This window comes from Salvelinus fontinalis, chromosome 8, assembly GCF_029448725.1.
Source record: "Salvelinus fontinalis isolate EN_2023a chromosome 8, ASM2944872v1, whole genome shotgun sequence".
Lineage (NCBI taxonomy): Eukaryota > Metazoa > Chordata > Actinopteri > Salmoniformes > Salmonidae > Salvelinus > Salvelinus fontinalis.
The window spans coordinates 16,408,755-16,422,357 of record NC_074672.1 but is presented as its reverse complement, the minus strand read 5'-3'; the positions used below and the strand labels follow the sequence as shown (position 1 = coordinate 16,422,357).

General features: G+C 41.2%; 1 protein-coding gene across 1 annotated transcript; it reads left to right on the top strand.

Moving 5' to 3' along the window:
* The first annotated feature begins 280 nt into the window (after window positions 1–280).
* Window positions 281–10,410, top strand: LOC129860705 (coenzyme Q-binding protein COQ10 homolog A, mitochondrial-like). The gene is made up of 5 exons (XM_055931380.1): window positions 281–979; window positions 2,230–2,382; window positions 2,618–2,810; window positions 3,055–3,156; window positions 7,836–10,410. The coding sequence occupies exons 1-5, from the start codon at window positions 843–845 to the stop codon at window positions 8,001–8,003; spliced, it is 753 nt and encodes a 250-aa protein (XP_055787355.1). The 5' UTR covers window positions 281–842; the 3' UTR covers window positions 8,004–10,410.
* The last annotated feature ends 3,193 nt before the right edge of the window (window positions 10,411–13,603 follow it).

Below are 13,603 nucleotides of genomic sequence, written 5' to 3'. Positions count from 1 at the left end.
TATGACAATTGGGTACTTTTTCCACCGCTGAAAAACAGTACGGTCAAATATCATCTATTGGCAAGATAGTCGAGTGACCGCTCTTAACAATGGAAATAAATGTCATCAAATATGGAAGGAGGCGAGATTAGTTTGGACCATTCTATCCAACGAGAAGGCAGATACGCATGTGAACAAGTATATATTTTTATTTTATTTAACTAGGCAAGTCAGTTAAAAGAACAAATTCTAATTTACAACGACGGCCTTCCCGTCATATATCCGATATAAAGTATTTGGTGGGGCAAAACGCCACGTGTCCACATATCAGTGCATTCGTAACAATTTAACCATTACGAAACGTATATTCGATCAAATAAATCTCGAGTAGCAAATTAGCTTTTTTATTCATTTGTTTGACTTCTCTACAAAAATGATTCACTTCGTGGTCTTATTTTCGTGGACAGATTTTGGGTAAAGTAAACCATCTCGTTTCGTCTCGTCCTCTCTGGTAAGGTTTGTCCCTGGCCTGACCGACACCGGTATTTGTTTACTTTACTGAGCACAGAGAAGAACGATATTTTAAGGGGCTGTCGTCGTATGGGAAAACCCGAAAGCGCAATTTATGCACCCTCAGCGACCCAGGACATCGAGCTTGGAATAAATAGATGACTTTATGAACGTTTTTATAATATAGGCTAAACGCGGCCTTTTTTGTTGCGTCTAGGCCTATTTGGATAAGTGAATTGCTTCAAATAGCCAATCCGAAGTGGGCGAAGATCAGTGTTTTCAGCAGTAACCTACAGATTCAATGATCCGTTCTCCAACTTGAGGTTGTGATCAAATAACCCACATAAAATATAATGGCAGCCTCAACAACTGCCCGGCGAATGCCGATGGGTGTGCGGACATTCAGTGAATTTCTGGAGATTGCTGTTGGCTCAGGTCGCTCACCTTGTCACACTGCGAGGTCAAGAGAACATATGAGACAAACCATCAGGTGAGATTAATAAATGTATAACTTCGAGTGGCCGCGTCAACCAATCAGTGCTGTGCGTGCGCATTTTGCATCTATTTCAATCCCCTATGGGGCAGGTTTTTGTTCCAACCAAGCACTGGTTGAAATAATGAAGGTCCACTCTGAAGAACATTACGTGCTTCCTGTATAATTAGAATTTAGGACTAAAACGTTCCCTTTTCAATCACATGTCGTAGGCTATGCATATTGTGTTATCCTTCATATTGGTTTCACTATGTTAGGAGTTGCCTTGCTCTTTGTAATTCTTCTATAATTCTTCCTAGGTTTTGGCCTTTCTAGGGAGTTTTTCCTAGCCACCGTGCTTCTACACCTGCATTGCTTGCTGTTTGGGGTTTTAGGCTGGGTTTCTGTACAGCACTTCGAGATATTAGCTGATGTACGAAGGGCTATATAAAATAAACTTGATTTGATTTATTTCTGACGAATTCTATTTCCATGACTGTCACAGTTATTTGTAGTGAGCACCTGGGGTGTATTCATTACTCCGATTCTGTTGCTAAACGTTTTTAAACCGAAACTGTTTACTCCAAACAGAAGACGTTTTGCAAAAGAGTTTCTATTGGACAAATTCAGGTAGGTCTCTCCCTGTTTAGTTCCCTCTGCTTTGTTTGCGTCCATTTGGTTCTTAAACAGTTTCCTTTACAATACTTAATGAATATGATCAGGACTCCCAGAGTGCTTTGCCAACAGCAGGATTGGGACATGATGACATCAGTTCCCCGCAGCAGAACCTTCATGGGGTTCACCCCTGGGGGGTGTTCATTAGCCGAGTTCCGTTGCAAAACGTTTGGTCTGTTGCAAATTGTTTTGCAATTGAAACCGTTTACTGTTTACTCTGGGAACTAAACGGAAGCAAACGGGGCAGGACCTACCTTCAATTTGTCCAATATAAACTCAAATTTTATTTGCAAAACTTTTTCAGTTTGGTGTAAACCGTTACCGTTGTAGAACGTTTTGCAACAGAACTTGGCTAATGAATAGGCTGAGTGGGTCGCATTGCATATAGTTCCATTCATGTGTTTACTCAGAATATAGCCTGATAGCTTGTTCGAAAGATTGACGGATAGGATACTACTGAGAACTTTTCCCCCTTCTGGCAATATATTATTTCTGCTCTGACTCAAATGGCAGGAAGCCTGCCTGGAAAAGGGTGTTTGTTGGAGATGTTGTGCTATTTTGAACATTTCCTCTCTGTCTCCCTTCCCCATCAGACACTTGTCATCATGTGGTATTGTAATGACCAGGACTCCCAGAGTGCTTTGCCACCAGCAGGATTGGGTCATGACGACATCAGTTCCCCACAGCAGAACCTTCATGGGGTTCACCAATAAGAGAAAGGAGTACTCGGAGCGGAGGATACTGGGGTAAGATGGTACCACCCATGAAAGAAAATATATTGTAAGACTATATTTCCATATGTACAGGGTCAACCAGAGCTTGAATGCATAAATAGAAAGAAGTCATGGCTAGATTTCATATTAAAGTTTTTTTTTTTTTAAATAGGGCCTTTTCTATTTGAAACACAACATGGAAGCGGAAGGTGTTTACTAAGTTATGTAATGTTGTTGTTTTCAAACTCCTCTTACTATGCTGCTTCAGGTACTCTATGCAGGAGATGTATGATGTGGTAGCCAACGTGGATGACTACAAACTCTTTGTCCCCTGGTGTAAGAAGTCCCAGACCATCATGAAGAGGGCAGGCCACTCCAAAGCTCAGCTGGAGGTGGGGTTCCCACCCATTGTAGAGCGATACACATCCATGATCAGTGTGGTGCGACCCCACATGGTCAAAGTAAGTTCATCCCACTTAATTTGGGATTCAAAATTCTGGTTACTTTCCTAAAATTCCCAGGTTTTCTAGAGATCTTGGTTGGAGTATTCTAGATTTCCTGCTTATTTCCTCCTGATTTCAGGAATCTTCCAACCAGGATTTCTGGAAAACCTGGGATTCTTGGGAACAGATTTTTGCAACCCTACTTAGTCCCGCTTAATTTTGATTTCATGAATTATGATGATAATTGTTTCTTTTGTGATAGGCGGTGTGCACAGACGGAACACTTTTCAACCACCTGGAGACAATATGGCGCTTCAGTCCTGGCATCCCTGGTTATCCCCGCACCTGCACTGTGGACGTTTCGGTGAATATGACAGACCCAGCTTGTGGCCCTTGTATTTATCTTATGCTGCCCACCTCTCTTCTAATCTTGCTCTCTATTTGTGCGTACACCCTTTGCATGTGAGTAGTCTAAAAAATGACTCTACAGTGCAGTCGGAAAGTATTCAGAACCCTTGACTTTTTTCACAATTTGTTACGTTACAGCCTTATTCTTTTTCCTCATCAATCTACACAAAATACCACAAAGTGAAAACAGGTTTTTGAATTTTTTGCAAATGTATTAAAAATAAAAAAACGGATACCTTATTTACATAAGTATTCACACCCTTTGCTATGAGACTCTAAATTGAGCTCAGGTGCAATTTGTTTCAATTGATCATCCTTGAGATGTTTCTACAACTTGATTGGAGTCAACCTGTGGTAAATTAAATTGATTGGACATGATTTGGAAAGGCACACACCTGTCTACAGTATATAACGTTCCACAATTGACAGTGCATGTCAGAGCAAAAACCAAGTCATGAGTTCGAAGGAATTGTCCTTAGAGCTCTGAGACAGGATTGTGTTGAGGAAGCATGCATTGAAGTTCCACAAGAGCACAGTGGCCTCCATCAAATGGAAGAAGTTTGGAACCACCAAGACTCTTCCTAGAGCTGGCCGGCCGAACTGAGCATTCGGGGGAGAAGGGCCTTGGTCAGGGAGCTAACCAAGAACCCGATGGTCACTCTGACAGAGCTCCAGAGTTCCTCTATGGAGATGGGAGAACCTTCCAGAAGGACAACCATCTCCGCAGCACTCAGCCAATCAGGCCTTTATGGTAGAGTGGCCAGACGGAAGCCACTCCTCAGTAAAAGACACATGACAGCTTGCTTGGAGTTTACCAGATGACACCTAAAGGACTCTCAGACCATGATAAACAAGATTCTCTGGTCTGATGAAACCAAGATTGAACTATTTGGCCTGAATGCCATGCGTCACATCTCGAGGAAACCTGGGACCATCCCTACGGTGAAGCATAGTGGTGGCGGCATCATTCTGTGGGGATGTTTTTCAGCAACAGGGAATGGGAGACCAGTCAGGCTTGAGGGAAAGAAGAACAGAGTAAAGTACAGAGAGATCCTTGATGAAAACCTGCTCCAGAGCACTCAGGACCTCAGACTGGCAGGACAATGACCCTAAGCACACAGCCAAGACAACGCAGTAGTGGCTTTGGGACAAGTCTCTGAATGTCCTTGAGTGGCCCAGCCAGAGCCCGGACTTGAACTTGATCGAACATCTCTGGAGAGACTTGAAAATAACTGTGCAGCGACGCTTTGTATACAACCTGACAGAGCTTGAGAGGATCTGTAGACAAGAATGGGAGAAACTCTCCAAATACAGGTGTGCCAAGCTTATAGCGTCATACCCAAGAAGACTCGAGGCTGTAATCGCTGCCAAAGGTGCTTCAACAAAGTTCTGAGTAAAGGGTCTGAATACTTAGTTGAAGTCGGAAGTTTACATACACCTTAGCTAAATACATTTAAACTCAGTTTTTCCACAATTCCTGACATTTAATCCCTGTAAATATTCCCTAAATATTCCCTTTTATTTTAAGAATGTGAAATGTAAGAATAATAGTAGAGTGATTTATTTCAGCTTTTATTTATTTCATCACATTCCCAATGGGTCAGAAGTTTACATACACTCAATTAGTATTTGGTAGCATTGCCTTTAAATTGTTTAACTTGGGTCATACGTTTTGGGTAGCCTTCCAAAAGCTTCCCACAGTAAGTTGGGTGAATTTTGGCCCATTCCTCCTGACAGAGCTGGTGTAACTGAGTCAGGTTTTTAGGCCTCCTTGCTCGCACATGCTTTTTCAGTTCTGCCCACAAATATTCTATAGGACTTTGTGATGGCCACTCCAACACCTTGACTTTGTTGTCCGTAAGCCATTTTCCACAACTTTGGAAGTATGCTTGGGGTCTTTGTCCATTTGGAAGACCCATTTGCGACCAAGCTTTAACTTCCTGACTGACGTTTTGAGATGTTGCTTTAATATATCCACATAATTTTCCTCCCTCATGACGCCATCTATTTTGTGAAGTGCACCAGTCCCTCCTGCAGCAAAGCAGCCCCACAACATGATGCTGCCACCAACATGCTTCACGGTAGGGATGGTGTTCTTCGGCTTGCAAGCCTCCCCCTTTTTCCTCCAAACATAAATATGGTTATTATGGCCAAACAGTTATATTTTTGTTTCATCAGACCAGAGGACATTTCTCCAAAAAGTACCATCTTTGTCCCTATGTGCAGTTGCAAACCGCTGTCTGGCTTTTTTATGGCGGTTTTGGAGCAGTGGCTTCTTCCTTGCTGAGCGGCCTTTCAGGTTATGTCGATATAGGACTTGTTTTACTGTGGATATAGATACGTTTGTACCTGTTTCCTCCAGCATCATCACAAGGTCCTTTGCTGTTGTTCTGGGATAGATTTGCACTTTTCTCACCAAAGTATGCTCACCTCTAGGAGACAGAACGCATCTTCTTCCTGAGCGGTATGACTGCTGCGTGGTCCCATGGTGTTTATACTTGTGTACTATTGTTTGTACAGATGAACGTGGTACCTTCAGGCATTTGGAAATTGCTCCCAAGAATGAACCAGACTTGTGGAGGTCTACAATTTATTTTCTGAAGTCTTGGCTGATTTCTTTTGATTTTCCCATGATGTCAAGCAAAGAGGCACTGAGTATGAAGGTAGGCCTTGAAATACATCCACAGGTACAACTCCAATTTACTCAAATGTCAATTAGCCTATCAGAAGCTTCTAAAGCCATGACATTTTCTGGAATTTTCCAAGCTGTTTAAAGACAGTCAACTCAGTGTATGTAAACTTCTGACCCACTGGAATTGTGATACAGTGAAATAATCTGTCTGTAAACAATTGCTGGAAAAATTACTTGTCATGCACATAGATGTCCTAACCGACTTGCCAAAACTATATTTTTTAACAAGAAAGTGGTTCAAAACGAGTTTTAATGACTCCAACCTAAGTGAATGTCAACTTCTGACTTCAACTGTATGTAAATGTGATATTTAAGTTTTTAATTTTGTAAATATTTGCAAAAATTTCAAAAACCCTGTTTTTGCTTCGTCATTATGAGGTACTGTGTAGATTGAGGTGGAAAAACTATTAATTGAATTTTAGAATAAGGCTTTAACGTAACAAAATATGGAAAAAGTCAAGACGTCTGAATCCTTTCCCGAATTTTTACATTTTTTACATTTTAGTCATTTAGCAGACGCTCTTATCCAGAGCGACTTTCACTAGAGTGCATACATTTTATTACATTTACATACTGAGACAAGGATATCCCTACCGGCCAAACCCTCCCTAACCCGGACGACGCTATGCCAATTGTGCGTCGCCCCACGGACCTCCCGGTTGCGGCCGGCTGCGACAGAGCCTGGGCGTGAACCCAGAGACTCTGGTGGCGCAGCTAGCACTGCAATCCAGTGCTCTAGACCACTGCGCCACCCGAATGCACTATATATATACAAAAGTATGTGGACAGCCCTTCAAATTAATGGATTTGGCTATTTCAGCTATACCTGTTGCTGACAGGTGTATAAAATCTAGCACACCGCCATGCAATCTTCATAGACAAACATTGGAAGTAGAATGGCCTTACTGAAGAGCTCAGTGACTTTTGAAGTGGAAACCTCTAGGCTCAGCCGCAAAGTGGTAGGCCACACAAGCTCACAGAACGGGACCCCCGAGTGCTGAAGTGCGTAGCTCGTAAAAATCGTCTGTCTTCGGTTGCAACATTCACTACCGAGTTCTAAGCTTCCTTTGGAAGTAACGTCAGCCCAAGAACTGTTCGTCGGAAGCTTCATGAAATGGGTTTCCATGGCCGAGCAGCTGCACATAGGCCTAAAATCACCATGCGCAATGCCTAGCATCGGTTGGAGTGGTGTAAAGATCGACGCCATTGGACTTTGGAGCAGTGGAAACGCGTTCTCTGGAGTGATGAATCACGCTTCACCGTCTGACGGATTAATCTGGGTTTGGCGGATGCCCGGAGAACGCCACCTGCCCCAATGCATAGTTCCAACTGTAAAGTTTGGTGGAGGTGGAATAATGGTCTGTGGCTGTTTTTCATGGTTCGGGCAAGGCCCCTTAGTTCCAGTGAAGGGAAATCTTGCTACAGCATACAATGACATTCTAGACGATACTGTGCTTCCAACATTGTAGCAACAGTTTGGGGAAGGCCCTTTCCTGTTTCAGCATGACAATTCCCCCGTGCACAAACCAAGATCCATATGGTTTGTTGAGATCGGTGTGGAAGAACTTGACTGGCCTACACAGAGCCCTGACCTCAACCCCATCAAACAACTTTGGGATGAATTGGAATGCCGATTGCAAGCCATGCCTAATTGCCCAACATCAGTGCCCGACCTCACTAATGTTCTTGTGGTTGAATGGAAGCAGGTCCCCACAGCCATGTTCCAACATCTAGTGGAAAGCCTTCCCAGAAGAGTGGAGGCTGTTATAGCAGCAAAGGGTGGACCAACTCGATATTAATGCCCATGAGATGTTTGATGATCAAGTGGCCACATACTTTTGGTTACCTAGTGTATTTTCTCTTTCTACTCTGTTTTTCCTTTTTCTCTTTTGTTTGTCTTCTCTGACTGACATTCTGCCCTCTCCTTCCTTCCTGCCACACAGATCTCGTTTGAGTTCCGCTCCTTGCTCCACTCCCAGTTAGCAACTGTGTTTTTTGACGAGGTGGTAAAAAAGAATGTGTCTGCCTTTGAGCGCCGGGCCGGCACGCTCTACGGCCCACAGACTTGCGTCCCACGGGAATTAATGTTCCATGAGGTACACCAAACGTGAGGTCCATCTGGCAGTGTGTGCCCTTGCCCCAAACCAGCCTGCACCTTCACCCTGGCAGTCCCCTGTATCACCTAGCTGGAGCTGCAGGACACTACACGACCCAGCCCCCATCAACCGCCTCCAATCTCCATTACCACCAAGGCCCAGATACCAATAGCCTGGTCCCAGGTCTGTTTGTGCCATCTTGCCAACTCCTATGTTCACACTGGCATGACAAACAGCTCTTTTGAGATCTTGTACCATCTGTGACAGCAGATCTGGGACCAGGCTAAGCTGCCACTGGTGCATCCTCCTCACATTATAGAGTAAGGACCAAGCAATCAGTGTGGGCATCACCCTGGTTTATCACCCTACACAACTATAGTTGACTTGAAAGTCCCATATCCTAGCCTGGATCATTTTCTTGTAAAAAGCTGCCATCTACCTCCTCACAAGGGTTACTCTTCAGCACAGACCCCTTGTTGCATTGACGTGTGTGCGCAATTTTAAAAGAATAATCCTTCTAAGTCTAATTGTAAAACAAAAAAGCCACTAAGCAAATCAGAATAGTTGGAATTTATTGCTGTGTAATCATGAGTGAGCAGGACACAATATTGAGTGAACGAATGACATGGACCATTTTGAGTCTGTCATAGTATATGACTGCTTTAAACACTGTAGATTGCTGAAGAGTGGGTGCAGGTGCACTCCACTGACCTGCTAGGTTCTAGTTGTCCAATCCTGTAAAGTTAATATATCTTAAAAGGGGCAATCCGAAGTTGACACAATAACAACTTAAGCATGCTCCCCAACCACTGTTTTGGTCAAAAGCTGAGGGATGGGGTTGGATAAATGTAACTACTCTCAAATTCTTAGAGATCTATGGATACCTGGACTGACCATCCATGATATCAAAATTATAGTTTAACCATGCTGATGTTAAAATATATGTTGAGGCTATAGTTAAAAAATAAATATATTTTTTACATTTGCTTTGTTTACAAACATTGGTAATAAAATGGGGTTTCTGATGGGGTAAGCTCGTGAGGCGTTTAAGTTATTTGTCAAGAATCAAAGGGTTCATATAAATTAATTCTAAGTCCTAAAATGGATTCAGCAACTGCAGATTGCCCCTTTTTTTTTTTTTGATATTTTAAATGTACCGTATTGTTTATACCAAGAAGTGCTTTTAAAAAATGTTTAAGTTATTTATTATATATATTTTTTTAAATAGCAAGTCAACTGCTTTTCATTGCTTCATATTTCATAGATTAAAACAATCATTGGTCATTTGCTCCTTAAACACATTAAGCACATTAAATTGTCTTCAATGTTAAGCTTTATGTAAATATGGAGAACAGGAGCTGTGAAAATTCTATAAAGGGTCAACGCAAGCTGCCTAGCGAGTTCATAAATGAAACAAGACAAAGTATTGCAATTATTTATGCATGCAAGATATGGCTATTTGTGTCGGATATTTTCTTTGGAATTGCATTTCTGTTTGTTTTGCCTTTTGTTTTAATGGGAAGACATTTCAATTTAATTTTAGTTAATGTGTAATAACAAAGGGCTCAAAGTCAAACCGATTGTTTCATATACCGGTATGTATTTGCCCTCTGCTATGATGGTGGCATTTACTCTCAGTTGTCATGAAAGGTATATAGGAAGCAAGTGTACGTCTTTTAAGATGTAAGACTATTCGTTTGTTATTAAAGCAAGAATTCCGGACTCATAAGAAATGTCTCAATACTTCAGAGCAACTTTCTGTCTTTATCCAGTCTCCGGCATCAAACACAGGTAGTAGTACTGCTATTGAATCAAATTGCACTTGACAAGTAGAAGCAATGTAGTACAAGCCACAAAGCTAGGTGTTGATGCCATATTGCATTCATTTACCCAGTCCTTTCTTATCAGTGAGCTGTAATAGACTGGATATGGAAAATTAAACAATTAAGTGTGTGGATATAAGGCAATTGCATGTTGTGTGTATTGTAAATGAAGATGGAGGAGGTGGAATGAATCATCTTACTGTATTCATAATTAGGCCTACCTTTACTTATTCTTTCAATTAGTTTTAAGTGAGCAATAATGCACAGATGGGTGTTGAGACCCATACAGTGTATGAGCATAGTATGTTTGAGTTTTGCATGCTGATCAAAGTTGTTTTGCCTGTTAATCATACTTTAGTGTGTATGCATTTCCATCTGTAGCCATGGTATCAGTTGGACAGCAAACACTACAGTGTACTGTGCTCTCCTTTTCTTTTCCATTAGAAATTCTGGTTTTGACCATGAGCAACTGGATACTACTTAATACAAAATTAGTAATCAATGGAATATTGGGAATATGTGTGCATGCAATGTAGTTATAGAGCCAAAGATATTTCCACCACTCGTAAATGAGTTAAAATAAAATGTGATTGTTCCCGTTTATATACTTTTTGAGAATCATGGGAGTGTAATGTAATCTAGCCATAAATCACTGCTTTCACAAAAGTTGTGGCATGTAGCAAGCTGTTCAGCTCACCTTTGGGATTTGCTCAAGTTAGATAACTTTGGCAGGTGGTGTAGAGCTGTGGGGACTCTTGTTAAGAATGTCTTGGTATGTAGCAAGTGACGTGCAGGGGTGGGTGGGATGCGGCCTTTTCAAAGGGAACCCAAAGCACAGGCAACGAGAGCAGGGTGTTGGTATCTGGGCCAGTTATTAATAACGACACAGAGAGGAGATAGTTAAAATACCTATTTTCCTATTATTACTAGGATTACAAATCTCCCATAAACCACCATATCCATGACACATATCACAAAATAAGAAAAACAATTACTTGCATATTGCATGATACTTTACCTAACCAGAACAATATCAATTGATTGTTGAGGACATAAAGTTGACTAAAAGCCCCACTTCCTTGTTAATCATTCAGCTATCTAGTCTTGTATACGGAAACAGGTTTGGCCTGGTGCAGAGCCTCGTGACTACAATTGGGCCTTATGCAACAGCGGTTAAGACTAATTGGTTGTTTCAGTGTGTGTAACATTATCCTCTGGCTGGTCTCATGACTGCAGTTCAGAAACAACAGGCAGAGCTGAGACTTGCTGAGCAGATTTGACACGGCCCTTATGGTAAACTGGCTGACTGTGTGTACTTTTACATGCACAGTATATTCCTTAATTTCAACACCAAGAAATCCCAGACTATCAAAATCCTATCATGTACAGTCATCCAGGACATTGAGACAGGAGGCCGATCTGCCAGGAATAGATTACTAGTGACTTTGGAATTTTCCATCTTATTGAATAAAGCTAGTCAATTTCCAACCTCTTTACACACCACAAGTAACAACAAACACATGACACCAAGTGTTATTAAAATCATTTATTGGTTTTCCATTTTTGTTCTACTAAGCTCCTTTCTTCCATTTGACCTATCCAGCCCCATCCCGCTATAGTTTCCCAAATGCATCCAACTTCAATGGCTCTTCCCTGGTTTCACATCTCCTACACCTGCTTTGATCAGAAACAACCAGATGTTCCACAAGACTAAGAAAAAAAAAATTAAAAATGTGAAACCCAAGAGAAAAGCAAGGCATATAAAATTGAAGTAAAAGTCAAACATTGATAATTTTGTTTTTCAAGTGAGCAGGGTCCCACTGATGCCACACAATGGAGTGTTGATAATCCTATATTAAAAGCAGACAAGGAAAGCTGCTATGGGCCTCGGACCAACTGCTGCTATGGCCTGAGAGCAAGCTTGAATCAGTTAAAGCAAACATCCACTTGGCAGCAGAAGAAGCCCATAAAAATGGGCAATAGATTTATTTACAAGACAGCCAGAGTACGTACATCTACTTCATTGTAAGAGTAACTTTCAAAACATGTCAAACTGAAATATGGTGATGAGTGAGGTTGGTTGGAAGTCACACAGCTGTATGACTGAGCAATATGGTTGCGTAGAGCTCATACATTCAAGCTATACATATAAGTATATACACAAAGTATAAATAAAACTACAAATTATGTACCCACTATAGGATTATCCTCTCTATACATTACATGGTTATTCAGTCAACACCCAAAACCTCTAATAAAAAGGACAAAACCTATTTCTAAGAATAAGAGATTCCAAACTAGCAAGCGCTCATTTTGGAGTAGCAGCTCAAATCACTGAAGCACTCTGGGGCATAATTAACAACATACACCAAAATTAGACAGGACCACAACAGATAAAAATCCCTTCTTGGCTGCATACTTATGTTCAAGCACATACTAAAAGCAGAACGCCATGTCCTTCTCTCAATCCTTCAAATATATAAGTCTACGCCTTTGCAATCAGGCCTTTGGGTACTCCAGGCTACAACCAAAGGTCTTCGATCATATGCTCCTACCTACACATATCAATCCTACATTTCAAAAGATGCCCAGACAGAAAATGAAAGGAAAGAATGTAAAACAAGTTGAATGACAATAAAAAAAATAAAAAAAAAGTTATTTTGATCAGAGGTGTGTTCAAGGTTAAATCCATTGAAGTCAGGGAATCTGGTGAGACAAAAAGATTTAAAAGGGGCAGTATATATATATTTTTTTTTTACTAATGTGCATTCTTCCTTTGATATATTGAACATCTTCAATAGAAGTTAGATACTTTTACAAGGAATAACATTTTTCCTTTACTGGAGTGTAGCTACTGCTAGAGTATAGTCAGGGAGAAATTGCATAGAGAAACGTGGTGAGGGTTTCAGGCAACAACAAAAATATATTTCCCTGTTGGTTTAGATTTAGCAAGACTTTCCAGACAATATTGAAGCTTCAGCAAACATCAGCAGGAAAATGTGACTCAAATTAGAAGTTACTTGCAACGTTACTAAGTTAGTAAAAATGTTTGATGTCAAACTACAACTCAAGTTAAATATAGATGTAAGACATACTCAAGTGAAATCTCAATTGATGACCATTTGTGATTACTCTAATTACCCACATAAAATTACATTTTTTATGTAGCCTGGAAATCAAACTGCTCAGAGTGAAAAAATGGTAAAACAGAGTCATCAGTTTGGATTGCATACTACTTTTTAAGCCCCTTGACATCTTACATCAGTTGGTGCAGCCCAGTCCTCACAGGCACATGGGGAGGCTGATGAGATGCCAGCAGACTGCATTGGCCTACTGTACTGTAAGTGGCTTGAGTCTGAGGAACAGAGGTAGGTGGAAACTAATACCGAGGTGGGGCAGTCCAGGCCACATTACCAGAGGCATGGTGTTAGAGAACACTGGAAATAAATTGAAGTTGCAATTTCTAGGCAGGTGAAGTGTATACATGATTACCTACCTAACACAGTGTCAAACTAAATCATGGCCATGCACAGACCTTTCAGGGGGCAAGTGCCCCCCCTCCCCCAAAAAACAACTCATAATTCACATTTTAAAATTCTGAACATACCAACTGCCTCTGTAGTGAACATGACAAAATCTGAACATAGACATACATTTTTGCAACAACACACTGGCTCATCACATATTGTAAGGAAGCTAGTTAGAGTGCCTCCTAAAGACATGATTGACATGGGGAAAAGAGGGTCAGCAGATCATTGATTGACCTGTTAGTTAGCTCCATTGTTTAATGAT